This window comes from Hibiscus syriacus, unplaced genomic scaffold (assembly GCF_006381635.1).
Source record: "Hibiscus syriacus cultivar Baekdansim isolate YM2019G1 unplaced genomic scaffold, ASM638163v2 tig00002793_pilon, whole genome shotgun sequence".
NCBI lineage: Eukaryota > Viridiplantae > Streptophyta > Magnoliopsida > Malvales > Malvaceae > Hibiscus > Hibiscus syriacus.
In genome coordinates, this window is record NW_024061944.1 from 1570589 (window position 1) to 1597630 (window position 27042).

Below are 27042 nucleotides of genomic sequence, written 5' to 3' on the forward strand. Positions count from 1 at the left end.
GAATGTCATGGAAGAAGCTGCAGTCCAGACAAGCAATATGACCCATAAGCTGATAGACCAACCTGATTTTACGAGGAATTGAAGCAGACTGATAATTCAACTATTGAGCATGAATGAAAATTAACTCGACTTTAGAGAAGTTAGGACTGAAAGATGTCCCATACATGTAAAAGTTTTGTTTGATGTACCGAAACTTTTGTGTTCAATGAAATCTGTTCTAAGATGATCACTCTTGAGAAAACACCTTTTCATACATACATTTGCATTTTGCATCTTTGCATTTTTCATTTTTGCATTTATACTTTTATGTTTGCTTTTGTATTGCACAATTTGCATTTTTATTGTTACATTCACATATTTACATTTGCATTTACATTTGCATTTTTTACGTTTGTATTTACATTTTCATTTTTACATAATTACATTTTATTTTAAACTATTTTTCATTCATTTAATCATGACAACGTGGAATAATTCGTGGAGAATTCCATGACAGAATTTTTAAAATCAAAGTGGAGCTAACTTGGTCTTCCTAAAGAAGGATAATAGCCATGAATGAGATTTTAGCAAGAGTTGGTAGAATTGAGAAACTACAAGAGCAAATTATCAAGACTCAACAAGAGATGATTGAACAAGCAAAAAAATTCCAAGATGATTCAAAATAACAAATGAACAAACTGCTGGACATGATGAATGATATAATCCATGGAGAGAAACCAGAAGATCCTGCTGCGAAGGCTATGAATGAGGTTCTGAATGATAATGAAGAGTTCGACATGATAGTGTCTGATGATCAAGAACCTATTAGTGAGTATGGTAATTCAAGACAGCCTCAAGATTTGGTCCCAAGAGACATTGATGAATTAATGGTGAATGAAGAATCAATGAAAGAAAGAAGTTCTGTTGTAAGACATAAGCTTTACCCAAAGAAGAGGAGCATAAAAAAGGGTCAAAGGCTGATCAATGAGAAAAAGAATGTTCAGGATTTTCAATTTCCTCCCTTCTACTTTTTGGGTGAAAAATTACATTCAAAAATGCTCTCAGCTGGATTAACTACTCCACGCTATGTTCAGCCACAGTGGCTTCCAAATGAAAAGTGGACCTATAAGGAGGTTCCGTGGATATACGACATTGAAACTCCAAATTGTTCAGCTAAGGTTCCTAGTAACCTTGAAGGAAATTTCCAAGATCCCTTAGAGCAAGCAATTCAAAAGTGCAAGGTAAAAGAAGGGGTTAAAATTCGATACTCAGAAATCATTGCCTCGACGGAGACTAATGTGATTAAATCTTACAAAGAATATGGAGTGCAAGAAAATGAAAAAGGAAATAGAAGCAAAAAAGTTCCCATGGATGTAATCTGAGATTGGCCCATAGGTTTAAAAATAAACTGGAAGATGCGACCATGAAAACATCTCAAACACCTATATCAGACTTTCTGAGAACAGAGGGAACTTTGGGCAGTGTAGAGAACTTGACAAATACTACACCCATCACAGCTGCAATATGTGTTCAAAACCAGGATAAGGCTAGTGTCACCAATGAGAATTGTTTTGAGCCCAACTTCCAACTGATAAACGATGAGATGAGATCTGAACAAAAAGTTGCTAAGAAAGAAGTAGAATCTGGTGCGTCTGAGGAATCATCCAAACAAGCCCAGATAAGAGAAATGATCAAGAAATGGGGTGCAAATGAGGACAATGACCCTGATCCTATTACATACCCAACTTTAGAGGATTAATGATGCATAAACAAGTGGAAGTGTTATCTACCACTGTAGTACTTTCTATTTTCAGCATCTTGTTTGAACTTGTTTTTTTTTTGTTTCTTTTCTCCACTTTTGTGCAATAAATAAATGTGTGTTGCTTTTATGGTTATGAGCAAGGAATCAAGTTTTAACCTTGAGATTATTGAGTATCAAGTAGATTAAATATTCTTTTAATTTTTCAAGAGTTATAGATATTTGGCAAGTGGTAAAATTATATCTTCCATATCCTATCCAACGCCAATTACTTGATCCTTACAAAAAAACCAAATCCCGACACTATATTTAGCTGAGATTCTGAAGAAATGTCTCTACCTGTTTTTGAGACACCAACTCCAGATGTTTACTGGTTTATGATACTACAATTACACCATATATATAACCTCAAAAGTCACACATTTAACCTTCCAAATACAAAACCATACACACAAAAAACCTCAAAAGAACCAAACTTTCAATTATCTGGGAATCTTCCTGTAAAAAAAGAGACGAGATGAGGCATTATGGATCAACTTATCGAATATAATTTCGAGTGATTGGGGTATACTCAAATAAAAGAAAAAGAAAAAGATGGATTGATTTGAATAAATATGTCATGCATTAATTACATTTTCATGTAAATAAAGATTAATCTTGAATATTCATCCCCCTGGAGATACCTCTTTTTACAAAGGTTTCTGTGTATGAGATGACGAACGACATTGTTTCATTTATCCTTTTAAATATATATATATATATATATATATATATATATCCTTTGTTGTCCCCACTTGAGCCTGAATGATTTTTCTTCTGATTCAACCCTAACCAAGGATCACCTTCCACATTAGGGGGCAAGGTAAAGGATATTGGCTCACAAGAATAAAGATTGTCAATACAGTTTTATTACGAAGACAAGTTTCCATGAAGTCAAGAAAGTTTTAAACTACAAGGTATGTCAAATACAGAGTGCTTGAAGATCAATCCAATCAAGAATAATGGAAAATCTCCAAAATGCAAAATGAAAAGGAGGTGCTCAAAGCAATTGAAGTATTATACTCATCCAGCAAAGAAAGAAGAATGAAAAAAGAAAAAGGGAAAAAAAGGAAAAAAAAGAAAAAAAAAGAAAAAGGAAAAAAAGGAAAATTGAATCAAGATGAGTGACTTATTGAGCCTCAAGTTACAAGGTTGATCAAGTACAAACAAGAAGAGCAAGAAATGTTGGAGATATGAGAAAATGGAAATGAATCCAAAATTTTAAAGTCTAGAGGGATCCAGATGATGGAAAAATCCCCAACAAAGCAGATCCAAGTTAAGCAATGCAAGGTGAAGGCATCAGAATGAATTGATCATTAGTTTGATTACCTTTAAACACTTATTTGGGCCTTTTTATCCCTTTCTTTCATAACCATAAGCCATGGCCTACATTACGTACCTGAAAAGTCCATTTTAATCATACATGGATTTCTAAGTAAAAGAGAATATCTTTAGAATTCATTCCGCCTCTCAAGATTGATTTTTTATTTGCAAAAATTGGTTTTTAAAATCTTTAATGCATGATATGAAAAATGATAAAAAGAGGGTTCAAGATATAAATTTTTAAATAACATCTTAGAACCAAAAGGAGGATTCGAGTTGAAAATCTGAAAGGCGGCTCGAATATTGAATGGTGCAACAACGACATAAGAGATGATTTTAAGCTCTTAAATGAAGCACCGCACATCTCAAAGACGTTCCTGAGATTCTGAAATCAAGAAGTATCTCTACAAGATGAGCATAACAACCATTTCTTCAAGTTAGTGGAAGCCGAAGCGACATATTGAACCAACTTGAAAGAACCTACTTTACCAAAATCAACCTACACCTCAAATCAGTCAATAATTTTGACACTTGCCATAGGACTATGATTTTTGAATGATTTAAAAGTGTAGTTGATTTATTTGATATTCATTAAATTCATTGTTTATGATTTGATTATATTGTGAACCTGAGAAGGGCATTACTTTGCAAAATTCTTTCATTCTTCAATAAAGAAAAGAGAAAAAAAAAACATTTTCAAACAGGACAGTCTCAAATGAAGAAGGTCCTTGAAGCAATTGTTGCTTATTCTACCTCTGTTGTAGAAAAAGAATGAACGAGGCTAGAATAATGAAGCACTTCACATTTTTGAAGGCAAGTGGTCCAAGAAGCCAGAAAGTCTGAAGAATTGAACTTGTGACACTCTCCTATGACATTATTAGTAGCTCATCAAGAAAGATTATTGTTTATCTCATGCTGAGGGCGATAAGCATCACCAGACATATTATTTTCCCCAACCATCAATTCATGTTCTCTAGAAGATTACATCATAGAGCCATGAACAAGTCACTACCTACACTCTGGTTATATCGTGATGCTGGCTCAAGTCTTGATACATCATTGCTACTTCTTCTATGCTAATCATTTTCTTTGTCGAGATTATATCCATTATTTCCTTCAGAAGATTGCTGAATTTGAAATTGAGAACTTATGGCATAGAATAAGACATTGGAACAGATTCTACACTTGTATGTTGTACAGGATTCCAAAAGTTGAGATAACCAGTTTTACCATCAACTAAACCTTTCCATGGTTAGGGAAGAGTGGGATATGGCAGTGTGTATTTTGGAGCAGTAGTAGAGATAGTCACTGTAGCAGTCATTGCAAGAAAATGCACCAACAAAAATCTTCTATTTCATCCTGATGATGTTTATTTCTTCCAGAAAGGTTGTTACGCTGGATGCCACCGACAACAAGGTCGAATTCGACAAATCTACTCATCAATTACTCCAACTGATTATCATTCAGTTCTTGCACATCTGTTTTCAAAGATATACCAAGACAATAGAAGGCAACCTCTGCATCACTGATTCCAGAGAAAAGAGATAGGACATTGATATCACTAGAGAACATGTCTCTAGCAGCTCCTCGTATATGGTTTTTAGGGAAACCTAGAAGCATTTCCACCTCATCAGGTTCAAGTGGAACAATTTTATTCCTTCCAACCCATACCAGATTCCATTTTCAGCACTCATCAAGAACATACTTCTGGACACTCGAAGGTGGCTCATCGTCATAAGCTTCAAGAGCCTTACAGATCATTTCTGTCAATTTGGCACTTCCTGTACATATTTGTAAATAGTTCAACTTTGTTCTTGGATCCCAGGAAGGCCATCATTTCTTTGTCAATGGAAAAATATCATGTATAGTGCGTGGAGAAAACAAAATAAGAGGAAATATGTTCTCAATTGGAAGATTATGAATATAGCCCCTTTTCAGTGTAGCAACATGAAAATGCTTCGAATCTACAAATTCTGGCTCTACATCGAATAAGTACTGTGATATTCCAGTCCAAACATTAACTGGAGCAAGTGCCACGTTCTCGTAGTAGAAATAAGGAGACCCAATAGCATCTTCTGGAAGTGTTCTTTGAGTTATCTGGTCTGATTTGGTATGAACCCCAAAATCAATCATTAGATTTAAAATATGAATTTGCTCATAGTAGAAATAAGGAGACCCAATAGCATCTTCTGGAAGTGTTCTTTGAGTTATCTGATCTGGTTCGGTAGGAACCCCAGAACCAATCATTGGAATTGAAAGATGAACTGCATGATCGTCTTCATTAAGAAGCTTCTTTTCAAGCTTCCTCTGCTTCTTCCTTTTCAAAAATCATAGCCCAAGTTTCGCATTTGCTTGTAATTGGGATCATTGTATAATGAATTCCTACCTTCTACTGGAAGAAATGCGTCAGCAACTTTAACCATTTGATCAGCACATATAAATCTGTCAATTCTGCAATTGATGAATCTAGACCACATCTCTCCATAGTTATTGAAGCCTCAACCTCTGAGTACCCCATTTTCGTCAAGAATAACAGTTTATTCTCCTCATCAGAATCAGAATTCAGGATTTCCTCGGTATCAGAAAGAACTATCAATATCTATGAAATCATCCTGAAAGATCGCTTCATAATCAGATGAGTTGTTATCAGAATCAACATGTTGCATGGGTGTGGATTTTTCAAGAGCATGTACCATTGTATATGTAGTCTTGCCAGTGCATCAGATTACTGTTTGCATAAATTGGTTTCTCTCCTATGGAAAAGTATATTTCAGAGATGGCCTTCACTGAAAGATGATAAGCCAGTGTGTCAGCCTGGAACGGATTACCAAGCTATTTTTACTGCTCTGTCTGACTAGATCCCTCCAGATACAGAAAATGGTCACCTCATTCAAAAGACACATATCTCAGACGTTTCTGTCAGAATGATTGAGTACTTCTTAAGTTTGTGACAACATGAAGAGAATTTCTCCAGTTACTTGACGATACTACTGTTTAGTGACACCAGAATGAGAGTGTTCAAGATAAACAGATTTGGGGCACGAATAAAGCTACAAGTACCTACAACAGTTCATTGTCAAAATTGGACCTCGTGGGGATCATGACATTTCAATCAAACAGACGTCGAGAGGAAACCAGAAATAGAAAATTGAGGCATCTCGAAAGCCCAATTCAGACAGATCTAGAGGGACATCTTGAGGGCCCATTTCAACCAGAAATAGAATATTGGGGTATTCTTGGAGGCTCATCTCAACAAGAAGTAATGTTGAGCACACTTTTAACATCTGTATCAGCAAATGTTGGGGCATTTTAAAGGTTCCTTCAGACAGATCCATGTGGGGCATTTTGAAGGCTCAGATTAACAAGAAGCAAATGTCAGGGCATGCTGAAAGCCCATTTCAATCAGAATTAGGATTGTTGATGAATTTTTGAACGTTCATATCAGCAATGCTGAGATATGCTGAAGGCCCACATCATCATGTGTTAAAGATCATTGATTTTGAGCAAATATTTCCAATCAGACAGAAAGATATGAAGAATGAAAAGGGTAAAACAGTGATAGTCGAGCTATCTATGCATAATTGCTTCGTTCATCAGGAAGTTGCATTAGGGTCCTATTGTTGAACAAATATTTACTCAGCAAGTATGGTTTCAAATACCCAATCTTCTTAACCATGTGTCACATGACAGCATGTTCTTTAAATTTGGTCCCCATACAAACCGTTCGATCCAGGGTTCAGTTCCTCAAGATCTAGACTTTGAATTTTGCATTCTGTGTGTCGGTGATGATTGGAAATATTTCTTTGAGATTCCTGGCAGTTAGTTTCAACCATAATGTTGAGATTATGAAGCTGTTTTTCACATCAGTTTTTGCTTACTTGATGACATTGAAAAGGGAGACTCGACTCTCACTTATATTATTGTTATTCCCGTTGTTATTGGGATCATCATTGCTAGCCAGGGTGAACTGAGTTTTCATCTATTTTGGTTTTATCATGGGTGTTTCATCCCTAGCGGCAAGAATTCCATGAACCTCTTTCTGGACATGGCCCCTATAGCTGATGTGTTTCTAATTCATACAACGTTCATTACAGAAGAAAACGTGATCAATATCACACTTACCCTTGCCTGAGACAATATCAAGATCAATTGGTATCTCTTATTCAATTCATCACTAGCATATCTTGAGAATTTGATCAACTTTTTGGTCACACCAGCATCTCATTTGTATTCCTATTGAGTTTTGTTCTCAAGTGGTCTTGTGACGTTATACGAAAGTTCTGAGCGCTACGAAAGAGCCTCCCTGACCAGAAATTCGGGCAGAAGCCACAAGAAAGGAAGAAGGTGTTTTCAAATGTTTTACATCTCGACAGAAACCACATGAAAAGATGAATGTATTGTCAAATATTTTACGAACCAATGATTATGGTGCTGAACCAATGTTGCAATCATATGGTTTCCATTTATTGATCCAAGATGAAGTTTGTCTTCTTCAACCCCAAGATTAGAAGTGAGATATGATGAAGATTTCTTTCCACAGAAGGAGAGCTGAAATTTTGAAAACAAGAAACTAGTGGAGCCAACTAAGGTTGAATGACGGGTTGTTGTTAAGCATCTCAACATGATATGGTCCAAGTTGCCTTATTCGAGATCTGATTATATGTGGAGACATGAAAGGAATTAGGATAAATCTTCCTTATGATCTGTTTCAAGAGTCAAATCAGAACAGACTCTACTCTCCTAATTAATCCCCGTTGAGTCAGACATATCTACATCTACACTCTTCAAAGATGATAGATTCTCTTTTTTAAAGATGATAGATTTTCTTTTCAAAGATGAAAGCTTTATTGGATTTCTACACAAGTCCAAGCAAAGAAAGTTGGTTTTATCAAAGATAGAATGGTGCATCAAGATCATAGTTTGGACTATGACAAGAGTTCCATAAATGAAACATTTCCTCTGAGACTTTAATAAAGCAAAGAAGACACAAAGATACAGATTGATCAGATGATTCTGCAGAAATGAAAGCTTGATAGCATAAGTTGCTACATTCCAGGGGTAACCTTGGAAATAAATAATGAAGTGAAGGAAGACCAAGTTCACCACTTTGAAGTCAAATGAAGATTGCATCAACATTCATGCAATCATAAGAACATCATTTTCATAATAGATAATGCATTACATTGATACATCTGAGTGCATTCAAACATGAAGTTTTACATATCTTCTTAAGAACAAGAAGATTCATGATGAAAATACCTTACAAGAAGAAGGTAGAATTCAAAACCACAGATACAGGAATCACGCAAACATCTGAAGAATATATGGACGTAATCCACAAGAATGAGCATTATCTTGAGATTGGGTCATATTACCCAATCAACATGATATTTTGAACAATAATGAGAAAACGATTTCCATAGTTTCTCATTTTATCTTTTCGAAAATGAAATTGTTGAAAAGTAAGAAAACGATTTTCTTAGTTTTTTACTTAGTAAACTATTTCCAACAGCATTATCTTGAGATTGGGGCATGTTACCCAATTAACATGTTATTTTGAAAAATAATGAGAAAACGATTTTCATAGTTTCTCATTCAATCTTTTCTGAAAATGAAATTGTTGAATAGTAAGAAAACGATTTCCATAGTTTCTTACTTAGTAAACTATTTCCCATATCTGTAAGTCCTGCAGTGCATGATGTTTCCAAAAAGCCTTCGGGAGCTTTTTGATGTTTTCAAAGCCTTAGGGTCATCTGTAAGTCCTACAGTGCATGATGTTTCCAAAAAGCCTTCGGGAGCTTTTTGATGTTTTCAAAGCCTTAGGGTCATCTGTAAGTCCTACAGTGCATGATATTTCCAAAAAGCCTTCGGGAGCTTTTTGATGTTTTCAAAATCTTCGGGTCATCAGCATTACCAGGTAGAGTTCATAATGAGAAGAACTCATCTGAAGAAGGAAGAAGGAGTTCATAATGAGAAGAGCTTGTTCAACCTTTTGCTCAAATCCATCACTTGATGGACCAGCATTTCCAGAGAAAGTTCATAATGAGAAGAACTTATCTGAAGAAGAAGAAGAAGTTCATAATGAGAAGAGCTTGTTCAACCTTTTGCTCGACTCTATCGCAGAAAGAGATAGATCAGCATCAATATTTCCAGAAGGAATTCATAATGAGAAGAACTCATCTGAAAAAGGAAGAATAAGTTCATAATGAGAAGAACTTGTTCAAATTTTTGCTCGAATTCATCATTCGATGGATCAGCATTGCCAGGTAGAGTTCATAATGAGAAGAACTCATCTGAAGAAGGAAGAATAAGTTCATAATGAGAAGAACTTATTCAACTTTTTGCTCGAATTCATCATTCGATGGATCAATATTACCAGGTAGAGTTCATAATGAGAAGAACTCATCTGAAGAAGGAAAAAGAAGTTCATAATGAGAAGAACTTGTTCAACCTTTTACTCGAATTTATCACTCGATGGATCAACATTTTCAGAAAAAGTTCATAATAAGAAGAGCTTGTTCAACCTTTTGCATGACTCTATCACAGAAGGAGATAGATCATCATCAATTTTTCCAGAGAAAGTTCATAATGAGAAGAACTCATCTGAAGAAGGAAGAAGAAGTTCATAATGAGAAGAGCTTGTTCAACCTTTTGTTTAACTTTATCACAGAAGGAGATAGATCAACATCAACATTTCCAGAAATGTTCATAATGAGAAGAACTCATTAGAAGAAGGAGAAGAAATTCATAATGAGAATAATTTGTTCAACCTTGCCTTAATTTATCACATATAAAGTTGAATCAATGGCACCTCCTTCAAGGATCAGCATTTCCAGAAGAAGTTCATAATGAGAAAAACTCATCTGACGAAGAAGAAGTTCATAATTAGAAGAACTTGTTCAAACTTTTTGCTAGATTACATCACAGAAGGAAATGAATTGTCATCCCCAGTGGAAGAGTTCATAATGAGAAAAACTCATCTGAAGAAGGAAGAAGAAATTCATAATGAGAAGAACTCATCTAAAGAAGAAGAATAAGTTCATAATGAGAAGAACTCATCTTGAGAGGAAGAAGAAGTTCATAATGAGAAAAACTTGTTCGGCCTTATCTTAATTCATCACATATGAAGTTGAATCAATACCTCTTTTAAGGATCAGCATTTCCAGAAGAAGTTCATAATGAGAAGAACTCATCTGAAGAAGAAGAAGAAGTGCATAATGGGAAGAACTTATTCAACCTTTTGTTCGACTCGTCATAGAGAGAAATATATCAACATCAACATTGTTTAACCTTTTGTCAAATCCATCACAGAAGGAGGTGGATCGTCATTCCCAGCAGAAGAGTTCATAATACGAAGAACTTATAGCTCAAAAGTTTGGACAATTCAAGCTAAAAATGGTGTTTTTTGTCTTTGCTCCATTCCTGTTCCACAGCAACGAGCAAAGAGGGGCAGCTGTAATCACCATTTTTACCTTCCTTATCCAGCAACCAACGACAGCTGCCTCTCCACGTTGCAGCTACAAACAGCCTCTAGCAAGCTGGGACAGCAGCCCCTCCACGTCCCAGTTCCAGTGGCTTCCATCACCTCCTTTGGCCAGTGATTCACCGGGTTATCCTCCTTTAACCGGTCCAAAGGGTGTACGAAAAAGCCTATAAAAAGCCCCCATCAATGAAGCAAAGGGGAGGGGTAGAGCAATCAAACAAAAAAATAATAAAATAGAGTGAAGATACCGAGCAACTTACCTTCGTCGGAGCATCCAAATCACCGAAAAACCACCAAAAAACCGAAGGTAAAAACTTAGATCTACGGAGTTTGGGGGTTTTTAGAACAAGAGGAAGCCGGAATCGGATTTAGAAATAAAAGAGGATTTTTTTTGGGTAATTTTGTAAAATTTCGGCCACCGTGGACGGTGGCCGGCGACGGTGACCGGCCGGTCACCGGTATTCCTCCGGTGAAGGAGCTATAGAGAGAAGCTAGAGCTTCTCTCTCTAAGAGAGAGAAGCAAATGGAGAGAAATGATAATTTAGGCCTATTTTGGCCTATTTATACCCTTACCAAAGCGACGTAGTTTTGGTGAGGGCCTCTGTGTAATTTCCCGGATGGGAAAACCATACGCATTATCCTCCTGATTTTATAGACTTATATTTTAGTCACTAAATTAAGTTTTAGAACATTTTAATTTTGTTCCTGAATTTTATTTTATTATATTTTAGTCATTTCCAGTAATTATGTAATTTAGGGTAAATAATATATTTAGCCCCTGTAACTTTATTAATTTTTAATTCAATCCCGAATAATTAATATAAGATAAATCATACTGTTAATACTTAGTTTTTATAATATTTTAAATTAGAGCTTTTAATTTTAATATGTTATAATTTAGTCCTTAATTTTAATACTTTCATTTATTTTACAAGTTTTATTATCGTTTATATTTTAATAATATAATTTTATTTTTATTATTTAGTCGTTATTTATTTATTTTTATATGTTTATATTTAATTATTATTGAATATTATTATGTATCATATAAATATATATAATATAATATTTATTTACTTATTTTATATTTATATATATTAAATAAAAATCCTATTTAAAATTTTAATTTTATATAAATTACTTTTAAGAAAATAATCATATTTTAATATTTATTTTTTAATATTAAGAAATGGGCTGTCTTAAAGCATCTAGAAGTCATTTTCTGATATTCTTAAATAAATAAATATCATATTTTTATAAATTATATATATATTAATTTATTTTAATTATTTTTAGAAAGATGTTATTTTAATATTTATTTATTTTTAAGAAAAGAGCTGTCTTAAGGCACCTAGAAGTCATTTTCTGATATTTCTAAATAAATAAATATTTTATTTATAAATATATATAAATTAATAGATTTTCTTAAAAATTATAGTAATAAATTTGAGATAACAAAATTATAAATTAAATATATTTGAATTCTTAAATTCTATTATTAGAGACAATTTATAATTAAAAAGTACCAATTTTGGACGTTGTAGGGGTGCTAATCATTCCCTAAACGTAACCGACCACGAATCCCTTTTTATTATTAAAAAGAACAAATTTTTGGTTAAAACGCAGACTAGTTTATCTTTTAAATGATGTTTTCTTAAAAACTCTTTTAAAAGATGATTTTTTTAGGTATTCGACCTACCTGACCCAAAAGGCCGATGGCGACTCCCAAAATATTTTTTAAAATCAAAATCATTAATTTATTCATATTACTTTTCCCGCCAAGTAAAATTTCGTGCCCGGACGAAAACCGGTTACGACAACCTCAACGACACAGGAAATGTATTAGGGTCTTTGTCCTTAATTGAGCATACTGTATGTAGCTTACATTTTCTCACATTTCTTCCAAATGTTCAAATCTTGTCATATTATGGATATGATGTAGTTATTTTCTATTATTTGTTTTGTTAGCATGCTGCATATCCTGCTGCATATCCTGATCTCGATGATTCGACTTCATTCTTTGATGTTTATGATGGTCATGGAGGTAAGACTTGGATGGTTCGGTTCAGGTACTTCTTATGATTGTTTTCAGTTCCTAATACATGTTTTGCTTTTGTTTCTATACACCATCTGAACTTGTGTCTTTTCTGTTTCCCATTCTTATACGTACACTTTTGTCTTTACTGGAGGATCTTGAAGCCATTTTTTTTTCTTTTCTGATGCTTCTGCTAATATGTTTATGGTGGTTTAGTGAATTTTGGTTTTTATCACTATTAAGGTTTCTTCAACTTATCCAGATTGCTAACTTGCAGGCAAGGTTGTTGCAAAGTTCTGTGCCAAGTATCTTCACCAGCAGGTTCTCAAGCAAGAAGCATATGCAGCTGGTGACATAGGGACGTCACTTCAAAAAGCATTTTTCAGGTTGTTTAATTTGACTACTTGAGCTTATGTCTGTTAACTATTTTCTGCTGTTGTGGAAGTCAACAACGATATTCTAATGCCAAAATGATTTTGGGGTTCCATATTTAGTTCACCTTAGTGATATTGTACATTTATTAATTCTTTTATACTTGAAATATGAGTGTAACTTTTCCTTTTCGTTCCACCTTTTTAGGACTGCTAATTTCTATCTTATGCATGCATTCATGCTCCATGCTTGTTGAATTACTATCTATATGCCTTTTGAGAGAACACTGTTGTTGATTTTCTGATGTAATCTTAACAATGTCATTTCTTTGGTTAAGAATTGTACTTCAAAACTTATATCTGGTTGTAGAATTCTTTCATCAAAGATTAAAAATGCTTTTTCAAGCCTTTGAGAAGATAATGAAAAGAGAAACTTATCACAAATGATGGTGCTTCCATTACCTATTTTGCTCTCTCCTTGCCAGCCTCCACCCTTTCTTGTTTGTTGTTGAATGCCCTTTTCCCTTTGTTCGTTTCATGTGTTTCCAATTCGAGTTACGTTTTAGCGCAGAATGGATGAGATGATGCGTGGACAAAGAGGATGGAGAGAATTAGCTGTTTTGGGTGATAAAATAGACAAGTTTACTGGCATGATTGAAGGATTGATATGGTCCCCGAAGGGTAGTGATGGTATTGCCCAAGGTGATGACTGGGCCTTTGAGGAGGTACATATGAAAACATAGAGAATATACTCACCATATTGTCCTTAATGCTGAACTGAAATTTGATGCTTGCCACAAATTATGATGGAAACCAAGATCGAAGAACAGAACTTCATTGCTACATTTAACTCTTATCTGATTTGGTGTATATATGCAGCATCGATTAGCCTGTACTTACCTTTTCGGGTGAGGCAGGGATCATAAATGTGCAATCCAGTTTGCCTGTGATTGCATAATATTGTTATACGCCCTGCATTAATTTGTTTGTTCAATTAAGAAATTTATTTATTTTGCAACAATTTTATGCATCATTCATGTATGGTTTTAAATAGAGAAAATAACTTCAGTGATCGAAAATACCTTATAATATATGATTTTAATTAATTTTTTTTAGATTTACGAAAATAACCAACAAATTCGTAACGCAAACTCCAATTTCGCAACACAGTTTCCAAAATGATTTTCCAATTTCGCATCATAATTTTTAAATTCACAACTCGATCTCAAATTCAATACATAATTCAAATTCACGTTACAAACACACCTTTCCTTTCCCAGCACATGTTTGTCTCTCACTCCCCCCTCACTTTCGCAACAGCCCTCCTCAGCTCTTCCATGGTATCTCCCTCTCTCTATCTCCTTATTCTCTCTCTCCTTTCTTTCTATTTGCTGATGGGATCCATAGTAGTTTCTAAATGGTGTTAGGTTCCGTTATATCTGTTTTATTTCAAGTTATTTAATGATTTATTTGCTTGAATTTCTAGGCTCTCTGTTTTGTTTGATTTGGGTCTAGTTATTATTACTACTTTTTTGTTATTCTGTTTCAAAGTCTCTAACACTTCTCTTTTGACTGAACTTTTCCTATTGTTCTTGTTTAAACAGGCTAGAGGGTTGAAGAAACATTTGAAGTGGCCCAATGCTCCAAGGCATTGGATGCTCGACAAGCTTGGTGGTGCACTTGTGTGTTTTCTTCTCGATTTTTTTTGGCATTTCACCAATTTGATGCTGCTGCGGGTTAATTTTGTTTTGAATCTTTGTTCATGCAGGCACCCAAGCCATCATCTGGACCACACAAGTCCAGGGAATGCTTGCCGCTTATTCTCATTCTGCGGAGGGAGGGAGATAGAGAGAAAGGAGAGAGAGAATAAGGAGATAGAGAGAGGGATATACCATGAAAGAGCTGAGGAGGGCTGTTGCGAAAGTGAGGGGGGAGAGAGAGAGAGACAAACATGTGTTGCTAAAGGAAAGGGGTGTTGTTGCGATATGAAAAACGTGTTGCGAATTTGAAATGGGGGGAGGGAGTGAGACAAACATGTGTTGCGAAAGGAAAGGTGTGCTGTTGTGATAGTGAAATTCGCAACGTGAATTTTAATTATGTGTTGCGAATTTTAAATTCGAGTTGAGAATTTGAAAATCGCGTTGCGAATTTGGAAAATCGCGTTGCGAATTTAGAAAATCGCGTTACGAATTTGAAAACTGTGTTGTGAAATTGGAGTTCGCATTGCGAATTTGTTGATTATTTTCGTAAATAAAAAAAAATGATTAAAATCGTATATTATAAAGTATTTTCGGTCACTAAAATTATTTTCTCTTTTAAAAATTGTAATCAGGGCCCTCACTCTGACTTTTCTGGACCAACTTCTGGGAGCACAGCGTGCGTAGCAGTTATAAGAAACAACCAACTTCTTGTAGCAAATGCCGGTGATTCTCGTTGTGTGATATCAAGAAAGGGTCAGGTAATATTCTGTTAATTTGGTGAAATTAGCTAGTTTCATTTCGAGTGGCTACTAAAATGTGTAATATTTTTATCGACTATTTGTGGATGGACTGGCTATTGTAACTTTGAATTATGGGCATTAATTGTAAGTGTCATTGTAGGGAACATTCTTTTCTCTCTGAATAAGTGATTTATTTGATTTATTTCTCATGTGGCTTCTTTTCGTAGGCATATAATCTCTCTAGAGATCACAAACCTGATCTAGAGGCGGAGAAAGAGAGGATTTTGAAGGCTGGTGGTTTTATCCATGCAGGACGTGTCAATGGCAGTTTGAATCTTTCAAGAGCTATAGGTAATTTACTGCCCTGCTTGATAACTATAAACAATAAGGGTACTACTTGAACTTGCTGATTTAGTACTTGGGTTTCCAAAAGAGAGGTGTATCGAAGTGCTAGCATTATATCATAAAATTTTCAATATCATTTCTAAAACGGAATTCAAGCAGAATACAGTTTTGCCTGCTGAAAAGCAAATTGTATCTGCAAATCCAGATATAAACACCGTGAGTATATTATCTGTCAGCAGTATGACCAGACCAGACCACTGTACTAATAAATTTTCCGTTTTCGCTCTAATATGTGTTTATATCCTAAATATCTTTGGAGCATTGAGTATTAACTTACGCATCTTACAAATTTGCTGTTAGGTTGAGCTCTGTGATGATGATGAGTTTCTTGTGCTGGCATGTGATGGAATCTGGTATATTTATCTAATGTTGTTTCCATTTAGATTATAACATAATTAGAATTTAGTATATCTCACTTTAAAAATTGTTTGGTTATACCCTTCGAAGTTCACTCTGACAAGATCTCCATCCTGAATTTAATTTCTAAATGCCTTTTCATTTTTTTTTAAATCAGGGATTGCATGTCAAGTCAGATGCTAGTAGACTTTATTCATGAACAACTGCATTCTGTATGTGCATAAGCTTCTTTAACTTCGTCCTACTTTACGCAAATGTGCTTGATCAATTCCGCACCTTTTTTAATGTACGTATGCTTAGTACCAACTGCTTGCAATGCAGGAAAGCAAGCTTCCTGTTATTTGTGAGAGGGTACTCAACAGATGCTTAGCACCATCAACAGCCAATGGCGAGGGTTGTGATAATATGACCATGATCTTAGTGCAGTTCAAGAAACCAATCAAGTCTGACTCACCTGAAGAGCAGCAATGCAAATCAGTTGACACTGAATCGACTCCATAGTGAAGTCGAGAATAGTTGCAACTGGTGGTGGGGGAGGTACCTAATCCTCTTTTCTGAGAAGATTTGAGAACACATTTCTCAAATATTGGAATATGCATTTATAGATGGCTTAGAGCAGGATTGATTTAATGACATGAAAACAATACACACACATATATATGTTAACGAGCTTTGTTTCCTTTTCTTAAAAATATACAATCATGTAATTGGGGTGGTGTGGTGTGTCACAGCTATACCACCATGACAATTTTAGTTACAACATGTATAGTTGATTACTTTCAAATGTTTTTGGTTTAATGGCTGAAGTTTTGTTTAAAGTACCAGATTGCCATGTTGATCAAGGGTTAACAAAAATAAAACTTCACATAGGTTACCATGAGCAAGACTTTAAAAAATTGACTCTGATATAAGAAAATTCCAATGTATTCATTTAATACCAAACTCAGCAAATTTTCCCTGATTTACAGTTTTGAAGAAATAAGGGTAAGACAATGATAGTACTAATCTGTATCAATACCAATCAAAAGTTATAGCAGGGAGACAGTTCATCCTGCTAACCTGTGAGTGAAAACAATACTTATTATTACATTTAGACGACCTTCAAAGCCACCTGATCTCGCCATGAGAATTTCCTCTTCCCAACTCTTTTGCCATTGATCAATCGCAATTTTGGCTTCTTCCCTTTTCTCGCCGCCGCCTGAACACCTACATGACTTCTCCCACCCTCTTCCTCATGAACCTGCCATACGGAAAATACTCAATTGATTCCAATATGCCTACAGATAATGGACAGCAAGTTCTGAAGCTATATATTTAATGTTGATTACCACATTTGGATGTGAATCAGGAAGAGAACTCGGTCTCCTCTCAATAGATTCTTTGACACCATGCTTCTTAGCCATTTTGCTTTGCAGGTAGCGATTTTGTGATTGAACAGAATCTTCTTGTAGTTCATTTTCTTGAGACTTGATCATTGATAAATAGTTGTACCTCTGTCTCAAGAATCTACAGTTCAGGAGAAAAGGAATATAAGTTTATTTCATGGAACCTTCTTCTTGATCATTGATTAAAACATACAAAAGTCCATGTAAATTCAGGAAATATATATCATACCGAACTTCATTCAAAAGGGTTCCTTGCATCTGGTTAACCGTCTCCAATTTGTTCTTCATCGAAACAAATTCCTAGAAGGTGATCGACACGAAATAATCAATTGCTTACTCAAAGTACAAACAGTAAGAATCCTTATAACTGGACATGTAAACTTATGAACACTCACTAGCTATATTTTGTGATAATTAAGTTTCAATATATTTCATATAGACCTATAAACATTCCAACAATTAGGAAAGTTCTATCATTTTTCACCAGTAAGAAACTAGTAAAAATCTTGGGCAGAAACAAAGTCTATATCATTCTCGTGCAGGCTATGGCATCAAAACGAGAGATCTATTATTTGATTATAAAAAAATGCAGCCTGATTGATTAACAAAGCACAACTAAATAGAGAAATTGAGGCAAAGGACTAACCTTTTGCAATTCCAAGAACTCATGCAGTAGGTTTTGATGCTTTCTTCTAGCCCTGGCTTCTTCATCAACAGAGTTACTGTTATATCTAAGAGAATTTCGAGAAACCCTTGTCATCTTTTGTGGTTTCTTATCAAATTCAAAATTGAGTTTGATACCGAATAATAAAACTTGTAAACTTATCAGAAGCTATATCAAAGATTCTGCAACAACAAAAAAACTCACAAGCCCTTCTATCCTAGAAAAAAGATAAATTTTGCCCAGATAATTTACAATCTATTAAAACAGTTTTTAAACACAATTAAGAGGAGAGGGAAAAGCCCTTGTTTTTATTATCTTTTTGACAACCCAAACTAAAACTCGGACAGAAGGCAAGACCCGGAGAAAGCAAAAAGGGAAAGCAGAGAAAAAGGAAGAAATGGAAATAGATTAAAATCAATAAAAATACTAATAATATACCTGTGAAACTGGTAAGAGAGCCCAAAAAGGCCCATGTAGAAATGGGGAAGAAGAGTCTGAGAATGATGAGAGATCACGAGCTACATAGAAGCGTAAATACGGGAAAAATAACTTGTATTTTTTTAAAGGGTAACTAAAAACATTTATATTCCCACATATCAATAGAGTGAGTGTTTGGTCGAGTCGAGTCAAAAAATTTCGAGTTATTCGAATTGACAAGTCTTATTTTATAATTCAAAATTTTGACTTTCTATTTAAATTTAATTAGAAATATTTATAATATTATAAAATTATTTAATTCTAATTTAAATGATATTTTATAATCATATACAATATATATATCCATTTTTTGTATTTTTTAAAATGTGATTTACATATACCATATAAAGTCAAGGGACTCACTCAAACTTCGACTTAAACTTGAAAATCAATATAATAATTACTCAAAATTTTAAGTTATTCGATTTTACTTGATTTGAATTTGAAATTTTTTCGAGTTGAGTCGAATTTATAAAATTACAATTCGAACTCAATTCAAGTCGAGTTTTTTCGAATCAAGTCGAATAAAAAAACTATTTTTTAGAGTCTAGTTTTGCTCACCCCTGCAGTAGGTTAGGCTTTGGTCCATTTGGGATTTTAGTTTTTGTTGAGTTAATCGATTGACGAATATGGCCAAGAGGGGGGTGAATTGGCAATTAAAAAATTTGGTGGAAGCTTTTGCAGAAAATTGAAAGAAATTGCACAGCGATTTAGAGTGGTTCGACTTTATCAACCAAAGTCTACGTCCACTACCTTAGCTATCCACACTAAGGATTTTCCAACAAATTCACTAATTTGTTATTTCTTTTGAGGCCAAAGAGATAACCTTACAACTCCCTCAAGAATATACCCCAATTCTTGAGAACACTCTTTTCTCAAAGAGAAATACAAATTTGCAAACTTATAAGAAAAACCTCACAAGGCAAATATGTTTGCACAATTCTAGAACAAAGAAAGAACACTCAAGAATAAATACAATTGAGCACAATAAGTGTTCTTGAAAGCAAAATGAATATTGAATGAAAAATAGGCTTGAAATGTTCAAACTTGAGGTTTGATGCTTTCTCTTTGATTTTCTCTTGATTCTAATTGCTTGATCTTTCTTGTTATTGATCAATGGCTTCTAAGCTTGCTTAAATACACCTTGAATCACTTCTGAACGTTGGGGATAATTAGAGAAAATAATATAGCCGTTTTAGTGTGAAAACAATTAATAAAACAGTTTGGAGCGTGGGGGGAATCGGTACCCCCTATGGGGAATCGGTTCCCTAAGTGTAAAATTCAAATATTTCAACCGTTATACAAGGGGGGGGGAATTGGTACCCCTTGGGGGGGGAATCGGTTCCCTCTGAGCAATCTAGAATTTTTGGCTTTGAATGGTTCGAAATACTTTGTAAAATTGTTTTAAGATTAAAACTTAATCTTACACTTTGAGTAAGGATTAAAAATGATCTTTGAAAGATTTGGAGTAATGTTTTGATATTCGAATAATTCTATCGAATATACTTAGAAAATCATTTGGAAAATCTTAAAATTCATTTAACTTAATTTGTTATATCGAAATATCAAAATGTTTTCAACAATCTCCCCCTTTTTGATATAACAAAAACATTTTAGTAATTTTAAGATTTTGAAATCAAGTTTTGAAATTACTCCCCCTTACTTTAACACTTCTCCCATTTATCATTTAAAAACACTTTAACACTTCTCCCCCTTTTTGTTAAATCAAAAAGACATTTTAAAGAATTTAAACAAGGTTTTGAAATCAGTTAGCCAATTGATTATATATAATATAAGCTGCTAAGATCACAAGCAAGAGAAACGTTAGCCATTAGTTTCATAATCAATATTCATAATTAATGTGAAATGGCAAAATTGGTCATATATCTAATCATGAAGTAAATGATGCAATAATGAATAAATTTAATCACACCAAATAGATAATTTCTAACCATTCATAAATCCAAACAAATTCAAAGTCAATCAATCCACAAATTCAAACATCCCAAAATATTCAAAATGTTAAAACAATAAGTTTGGAGTTCAAAGCAAAACATTGAATCACATATCCTGATAAGGAGGAGGAAAACGAGCTCGCATAGCGGCCATTTCGTTAGTGAGGTCATTAATACGTACGTTGGTTTCTTTATTATTTGCACGCATTTCCCGAAGAATTTCTAATTGTTGAGCTCCCATTGTGGATAAATGGGACTCTATAGAAGTAAAGCGCAAATCCACAGTAGCATGTCGAAAACCGAATGTCTCCATAAAGGATTGGAAATATGGAGGCATTGGATGCGTTTGTTGTGCTTGCTCTTCGGGCTGCTCAGGTTCATCTTCAGCTTCATCGATGTCTCGCATTAATTGCTCAAGCTCGAGATCTTCGTCAGCTTCGAGTGGAGCTTGTGAAGAACTAGCTTCCGGAGTATTTGCAGAAGATCGAACCCATTCACTGGTTTTCTTATCCTTAATCCATCCCGCTCTCGTTAAGGAAAGAATGTTAATTTGTTTCTTAAGGGGAAAAACGGCATCTAGACCGACTCTAAGCCCAGCTTTGGAAAACAGATTACTCAAAATACAACCGTAAACAAGAGATGAACAGAGTTTTTTGTTAGGAACAAGATTTACGGTTTCAACAATTTCAGCAAAAATAATCTGAGGTAGGTTGATTTTAATATTGTTTTCGAAACAATGTAACCACCAAAGATCTAAGGCTCTAAGAGTAGAATAACGACCTCCGGATGGTCGAAACCACTAAGAAATCATTAGATGAAGAAAACGTTCATGAAGGTCTAGGACACTTGCACTATCCCTTCTTTTATAATGAGATCCTAAAACCTGTTTTTCATTTGAAATCTCATCATTATCTAATCCGAATGTATTGGCTATGTAAGCCGAGTCAATATATAAGAATTTTCCTAGAAGGTAGGAACGAATTCCTATGGTTTCGGTTTCAGTTTGGTTTTTAACACAAATGACATTAGAATAGAAAATACGAACAAGTTGATGGTAAACTATGGGTTCAAGGTCAAAGAGTTTATCAAATTTCCACTCTTGTAAAAGAGGAAGATATTTAAAATTGATAGCTAACATAGCTTGACGAGAAGGAATACGTTCTTCCCAGATTTTGTAAGAGTCGAAATATTGATAATACCAAAAACGATGATTTCTAGGACCAGGATGATTGAAACACGAATTTTGGATAGTCAAATTAGGATCAATAGGATTAGGATTAGAAATTGGAATAGGTGGAGGATTTGGAGGTGGATTTGGTTGACGGTGTGAACGACTAGATGAAGACCTAGCACGTTTAGGATTGGACATGGTTTAGGAAATCGAAATAGAATTGATAACCTGCAATTTAGAAAACACATGTATGTAATTCAATCAATCCCAAAACTCAATTGAGTTCTCAATATTTCAAGGTTCTCTAAATCAATCCTAATGGGCAAAGTTTTTGAAAAACTTTTGAAAAATATGGTTTTGAGAAACAATATATGTATAGTTTTCATAACAACAACATAATTTAATCAAAACACAATAATTTGAAAATTAACTTTTTTTTTAATTTCGAAAATTTTAAAAAAAATTGGAAAATTCTTGTGTTTTTGATGAAATTGGTTGTAATATCTAGTTTCTAATCACTAAACAATCAATGCCCGATATAAAGTTCATCCTAGAACTAATTAAAACAAGTCTTATGTTCAAAATCAATAAAATAGGGAGTTTAGAAAATTTTACCTTGAAGGATGAGACTGAGTGGATTTTGATGTTGTTTGCACGATTTTAATGATGATTGCAAGTTTAGGAGATGATATTTGAAGTGAATTCCGATTAAAATCGATGATTTGAGGAAAGAATGGAGATAGGGAGAGAGTTGAGAGGGAACGGCGGAAGAGAGAAAAATAAGAGAGGTTTGAGCAAATATTGGGTTCTGCCCGTGTTAAAACCAGAACCCCAGGGGGGTATCGATTCCCCTGTGGGGGGAATCGGTTCCCCTTTAAAGGGGGAATCAGTTCCCTCAAGGGGGATCGATTCCCTCTGCACCAAAATGCTAAAATCCGATTTTAAACACCTAAAATGCTAAATTAATTTCCTCTAGTGGTATTGGAAACTCATATATTGAAAATTAATCATGTTCAAACAATTCAATTAATCTTTAAACGATATTTGAACATAAAATTAATTTTTTATCAAGAATCATAAACTCCCCCTAACTAATAGCAATGAATGCAATCAAAAATTACAATTATAAGCATTTTTCATTTATTATTAAAAGTGCTAAAATTATTTTAAACACTCAGTGAAGATAGATTGGTCAAACCTAATTCTCTCCTAAGTGTCCAAAATCGTTCCTTGTCTAAAGGTTTTGTAAAGATATCCGCTAATTGGTGCAAAGTATCAACAAATTCTAGAACTACATCTTCCTTAGTGACATGGTCTCTAATGAAGTGATTTCTTATTTCAATGTGCTTAGTTCTAGAGTGTTGGATGGGATTTTTAGTGAGACAAATAGCACTAGTATTGTCACACTTGATAGGAATGGTACCTACTTCAATTCCATAATCAAAATGTTGTTGTTTCATCCATAAAACTTGTGCACAGCAACTACCAGCTTAAATGTATTCGGCTTCAGTGGTAGATAATGCAACACAATTTTGTTTCTTTGAAAACCAAGAAATTAGCATATTTCCAAGGAATTGGCTAGTACCGGAGGTGCTTTTCCTATCTAATTTGCATCCTCCATAATCCGCATCAGAAAAAGCATGCAAGCTAAAGCTAGAGTCTCTAGGATACCAAATTCCTAAACTAGGAGTGTCCTTAAGGTATCTAAAGATTCTCTTATCAGCTAGTAAATATGATTCCTTAGGGCATGATTGAAATCTAGCACATAAGCAAACCCTAAACATAATGTTCGGTCTACTTGCAGTTAGATAAAGTAGAGATCCAATTATTGACCTATATAATTTAACATATACACATTTACCTCCTTCATCTAAGTCAAGCTTTGTTGAAGAGCTCATTGGAGTGTCATGAGGTTTTCCATTTTCCAGTCCAAACTTCTTGAGCATATCTTTGACGTACTTAGCTTGATTGATAAAGATGCCATCTTTTCTTTGCTTGATTTAGAGTCCCAAGAAAAATGAGAGCTCCCCCATCATGCTCATCTCAAACTCACTTTGCATTAGCTTAGAAAATTATTGGCAAAGAACATCATTAGTAGAACCAAATATTATATCATTAACATAAATTTGAACTACTAATAAATCTTTACCTTTATGCTTCAAAAAAAATGTAGTGTCAACCTTCCCTTTTGAAAAACCTTTTTCAATTAAAAAATTTGACAATCTTTCATACTAAGCTCTAGGAGCTTGCTTTAAACCATAAAGTGCTTTTGTCAATTTTAAAACATGATCCGGAAAATTTGAATCTTCAAAACCTGGAGGTTGTTCCACATACACTTCTTCTTTTATAAAACCATTTAAAAATGCACTTTTAACATCCATTTGATATAATTTAAATTCATTGAAACATGCAAATGCTAATAACATTCTAATTGCTTCCATCCTAGCTATGGGAGCGTATGTTTCATCATAGTCTATGCCCTCTTCTTGAGTATACCCTTGAGCAACAAGTCTAGCCTTGTTTCTCACTATATTACCACTCTCATCAAGCTTATTCCTAAATACCCATCTAGTACCTACAGTAGATTTATTACTAGGCCTTTCAACTAATGTCCATACTTTACTTCTCTCAAATTGATTTAACTCTTCTTGCATAGCCATAATCCAATGTTCATCATTTAATGCTTCTTTAATATTCTTAGGCTCTATGCATGAGATAAATGCAACATAATTACAAATATTTCTAAGAGAAGATCGAGTTGTTACCCCTTTTGATGGATCACCTATAATTTCACAATCATTGACATAGTTGTACTCTCTTGGATAAGATACTTCCATTTCTTCAATGGTTGGATTCTCAAGAGGATCATGAGTTTCCTCATTTTTCGTTTCTTCCTTTGATGATGGTTCTCCAACGTCATGTCTAACATCATTTATATTTATAACACCTACATCATCATTCAAACAAGAATCCTTCCTCGGAAGGGGATTATCATTGAAAAAAACATGTATAGACTCTTCTACAACTAAAGTTCTTTTATTAAATACACGATAGGCTTTAGAATTTAAGGAATAACCCAGAAAAATTCCTTCATCACTTTTAGCATCAAATTACCAAGGTTTTCTTTATTGTTGTTTAAAACAAAACATTTACACCCAAAATGATGAAAATAACTAATGTTAGGCTTTTTATTTTTGAAAATTTCATATGGAGTTTTCTTTAAAATTGGCCTAATCATTACTCGATTTACAACATAACAAGCGGTATTTGTGGCTTCCGCCCAAAAATATTTTGGCAAATTATTTTCACAAAGCATGGTTCTAGCCATTTCTTCTAAAGTTCGATTTTCCTCTCAACAACTCCATTTTGTTGAGGGGTTCTAGGTGCTGAAAAATTATGGCTAATACCGTTAGAGTTACAAAATTCATTAAATCCAAGATTTTCAAATTCAGTTCCATGATCACTCCTAACACTAGTTATAGAGTAACCTTTTTCATTTTGGATTACTTTTGAAAATGTGATGAATTGTTCTAATGCTTCATCTTTAGTATTTAAAAGTAGAACCCAAGTATATCTAGAATAGTCATCTACCAAGACAAATGCATATTGTTTTCCACCCAAGCTAGTAGTTCTAGTTGGACCAAAAAGATCTAAATGAATCAATTGTAAAACTCTACTAGTTGATACATCATTAATGGATTTAAAAGAAACTCGCTTTTGTTTTCCTTTAGCACAAGCATCACAGATTTTATCATTATCAAATTTAAGCTTAGGCAACCCTCTTACTAGGTCTCCTTGAATTAACCGTTGTAAAACACTCATACTAGCATGTCCTAGTCTCCTATGCCATAACCAACTATCATGTTCATCCTTAGCAACTAGGCATAAATTAGTCATATCAAAAGAATCTAAATGCACCATGTATATGTTCCCTATTCTATGACCAACAAGCATAATCCGATTAGATGCAATGTTAATGACTTTACAACCATTAATTTCAAATAAGACATTGAATCCTTTATCGCATAATTGACTAATACTCAATAGATTATGCTTTAATCCATTCACATATAAAACATTTTTAATTTGTATGGAAGAGGTATTACCTATTGTACCAATACCTTCAATGTGACCTTTTGAATTGTCTCCAAAAGTCACTTCTCCTCCATTTTTGGCGTTAAGCTCAATGAACCGGCTTTTGTCTCCGGTCATGTGTCTTGAGCATCCACTATCAAGGTACCATGAATTTGAATTTGTTTCCCGTGCCTTGTAGCAATGCTCCTTTCCCTACAAACATAGATTAATTTTTGATTTTTGGTACCCAAATTCTTTTGGGTCCATATTCATTAGTTTCCAAAATCCTAGTCCCCTTAGGTATCTATTTGTGTAGGATATTTTTATCTTTAGTAGTAATGAGTTCTTTAGGAACCCACATACTTCTAACAATTTTTCCATTAGAGGTTCTTTGGGGACCTCTATGATTGTAGTTTCTAAAACTTTTTCTAACAAAGTTGCATTTTGAATTTCCACCTTTTTCAAAATGTTTTGTTCCAACTTTATCAAAAGAAGTTTAAGATCATCAATTTTCTTTTGATGATCATCATTGATATTTGAAAGTAAATTTTGCAAATCTAATTTTTTCTTTTCAAACTCTTCTAGTTTGATTTGTAAATCTTTGATTTTACTTTCAAGATCGTTGTTGGTTTTGGATATGAGTTTGTTTTCATTTTTCAATTTTGAAACATCATTTATATATTTTAAAAATAATTTCTCATAATCCGAAGCCAACCCATTATATTCCTCTAATAACTCATCATAGGATAAATCATCAAAATCGGATGAGTTAGAGGTTACCTTAGAATCTTCCCCAAATGCCATCAAGCACAAGTTAGCTACTTCTTGTTCCTCTTCATCGGAACGTTCTTCATCGCTCCATGTAGCCACATGAGCCTTGTGCTTATTCTTTGATTGACCATTTTTCTTCAATTGTGGGCAATCATATTTAACATGCCCTGGCTTTTTGCATTCGTAGCAAATGATTGGGTCCTTCTCTTTCGGTTCATTTTTGAGGCCTTCATTTCGTTTGAATTTTCTTCCTCGATAAGGTCTCATCATTTTTCTGAACCGTTTGGCAAACAATGCCATTTCCTCGTCATCGCCATCGTTATTCGAATCACTCTCATCTTTTGTGGATTTGAG

At 34.1% G+C, this 27042-nt stretch overlaps 2 protein-coding genes across 7 annotated transcripts in view; one reads left to right on the forward strand and one right to left on the reverse strand.

The window, feature by feature from the left end:
* LOC120150527 (probable protein phosphatase 2C 60) overlaps nt 1–16975 on the forward strand; it is a 32459-nt gene extending 15484 nt beyond the window's left edge. For 2 of the 5 annotated variants that reach the window (XM_039163211.1, XM_039163207.1), the window contains 9 exons: nt 12552–12627; nt 12896–13004; nt 13561–13714; nt 15322–15447; nt 15657–15781; nt 15915–15990; nt 16135–16187; nt 16349–16403; nt 16513–16975. In XM_039163211.1, the coding sequence (XP_039019142.1) occupies nt 12552–12627; nt 12896–13004; nt 13561–13714; nt 15322–15447; nt 15657–15781; nt 15915–15990; nt 16135–16187; nt 16349–16403; nt 16513–16692 (954 nt within the window). In that variant the 3' untranslated portion in view covers nt 16693–16975. Of the gene's footprint in view, nt 1–12551; nt 12653–12895; nt 13005–13560; nt 13715–15321; nt 15448–15656; nt 15782–15914; nt 15991–16134; nt 16188–16348; nt 16404–16512 lie in introns of all 5 variants that reach the window. The other 3 variants (XM_039163223.1, XM_039163227.1, XM_039163217.1) reach the window with 3 other exon arrangements.
* A 156-nt stretch (nt 16976–17131) lies between these two features.
* LOC120149143 lies at nt 17132–18765 on the reverse strand. 2 transcript variants are annotated; one of them, XM_039162042.1, is made up of 5 exons: nt 18679–18765; nt 18223–18307; nt 17806–17876; nt 17523–17697; nt 17132–17431 (listed from the first exon to the last, which is right to left on the reverse strand). In XM_039162042.1, the coding sequence occupies exons 1-5, from the start codon at nt 18711–18713 to the stop codon at nt 17282–17284; spliced, it is 516 nt and encodes a 171-aa protein (XP_039017973.1). In that variant the 5' UTR covers nt 18714–18765; the 3' UTR covers nt 17132–17281. The 2 variants fall into 2 exon arrangements, with proteins under 2 accessions (XP_039017973.1, XP_039017967.1); XM_039162036.1 differs by having other exon boundaries at nt 17520–17697.
* Nucleotides 18766–27042: the final 8277 nt, after the last annotated feature.

Coding starts and splice junctions, on each gene's coding strand:
- LOC120149143 (XM_039162036.1), bottom strand. CDS start 18,713: ATGGGCCTTTTTGGGCTCTCTTACCAGTTTCACAG. Junction 17,698..17,805: donor ACCCTTTTGAATGAAGTTCG/GTATGATATATA, acceptor CCTGAACTGTAG/ATTCTTGAGACAGAGGTACA. Junction 17,432..17,519: donor CTGATTCACATCCAAATGTG/GTAATCAACATT, acceptor TCCGTATGGCAG/GTTCATGAGGAAGAGGGTGG.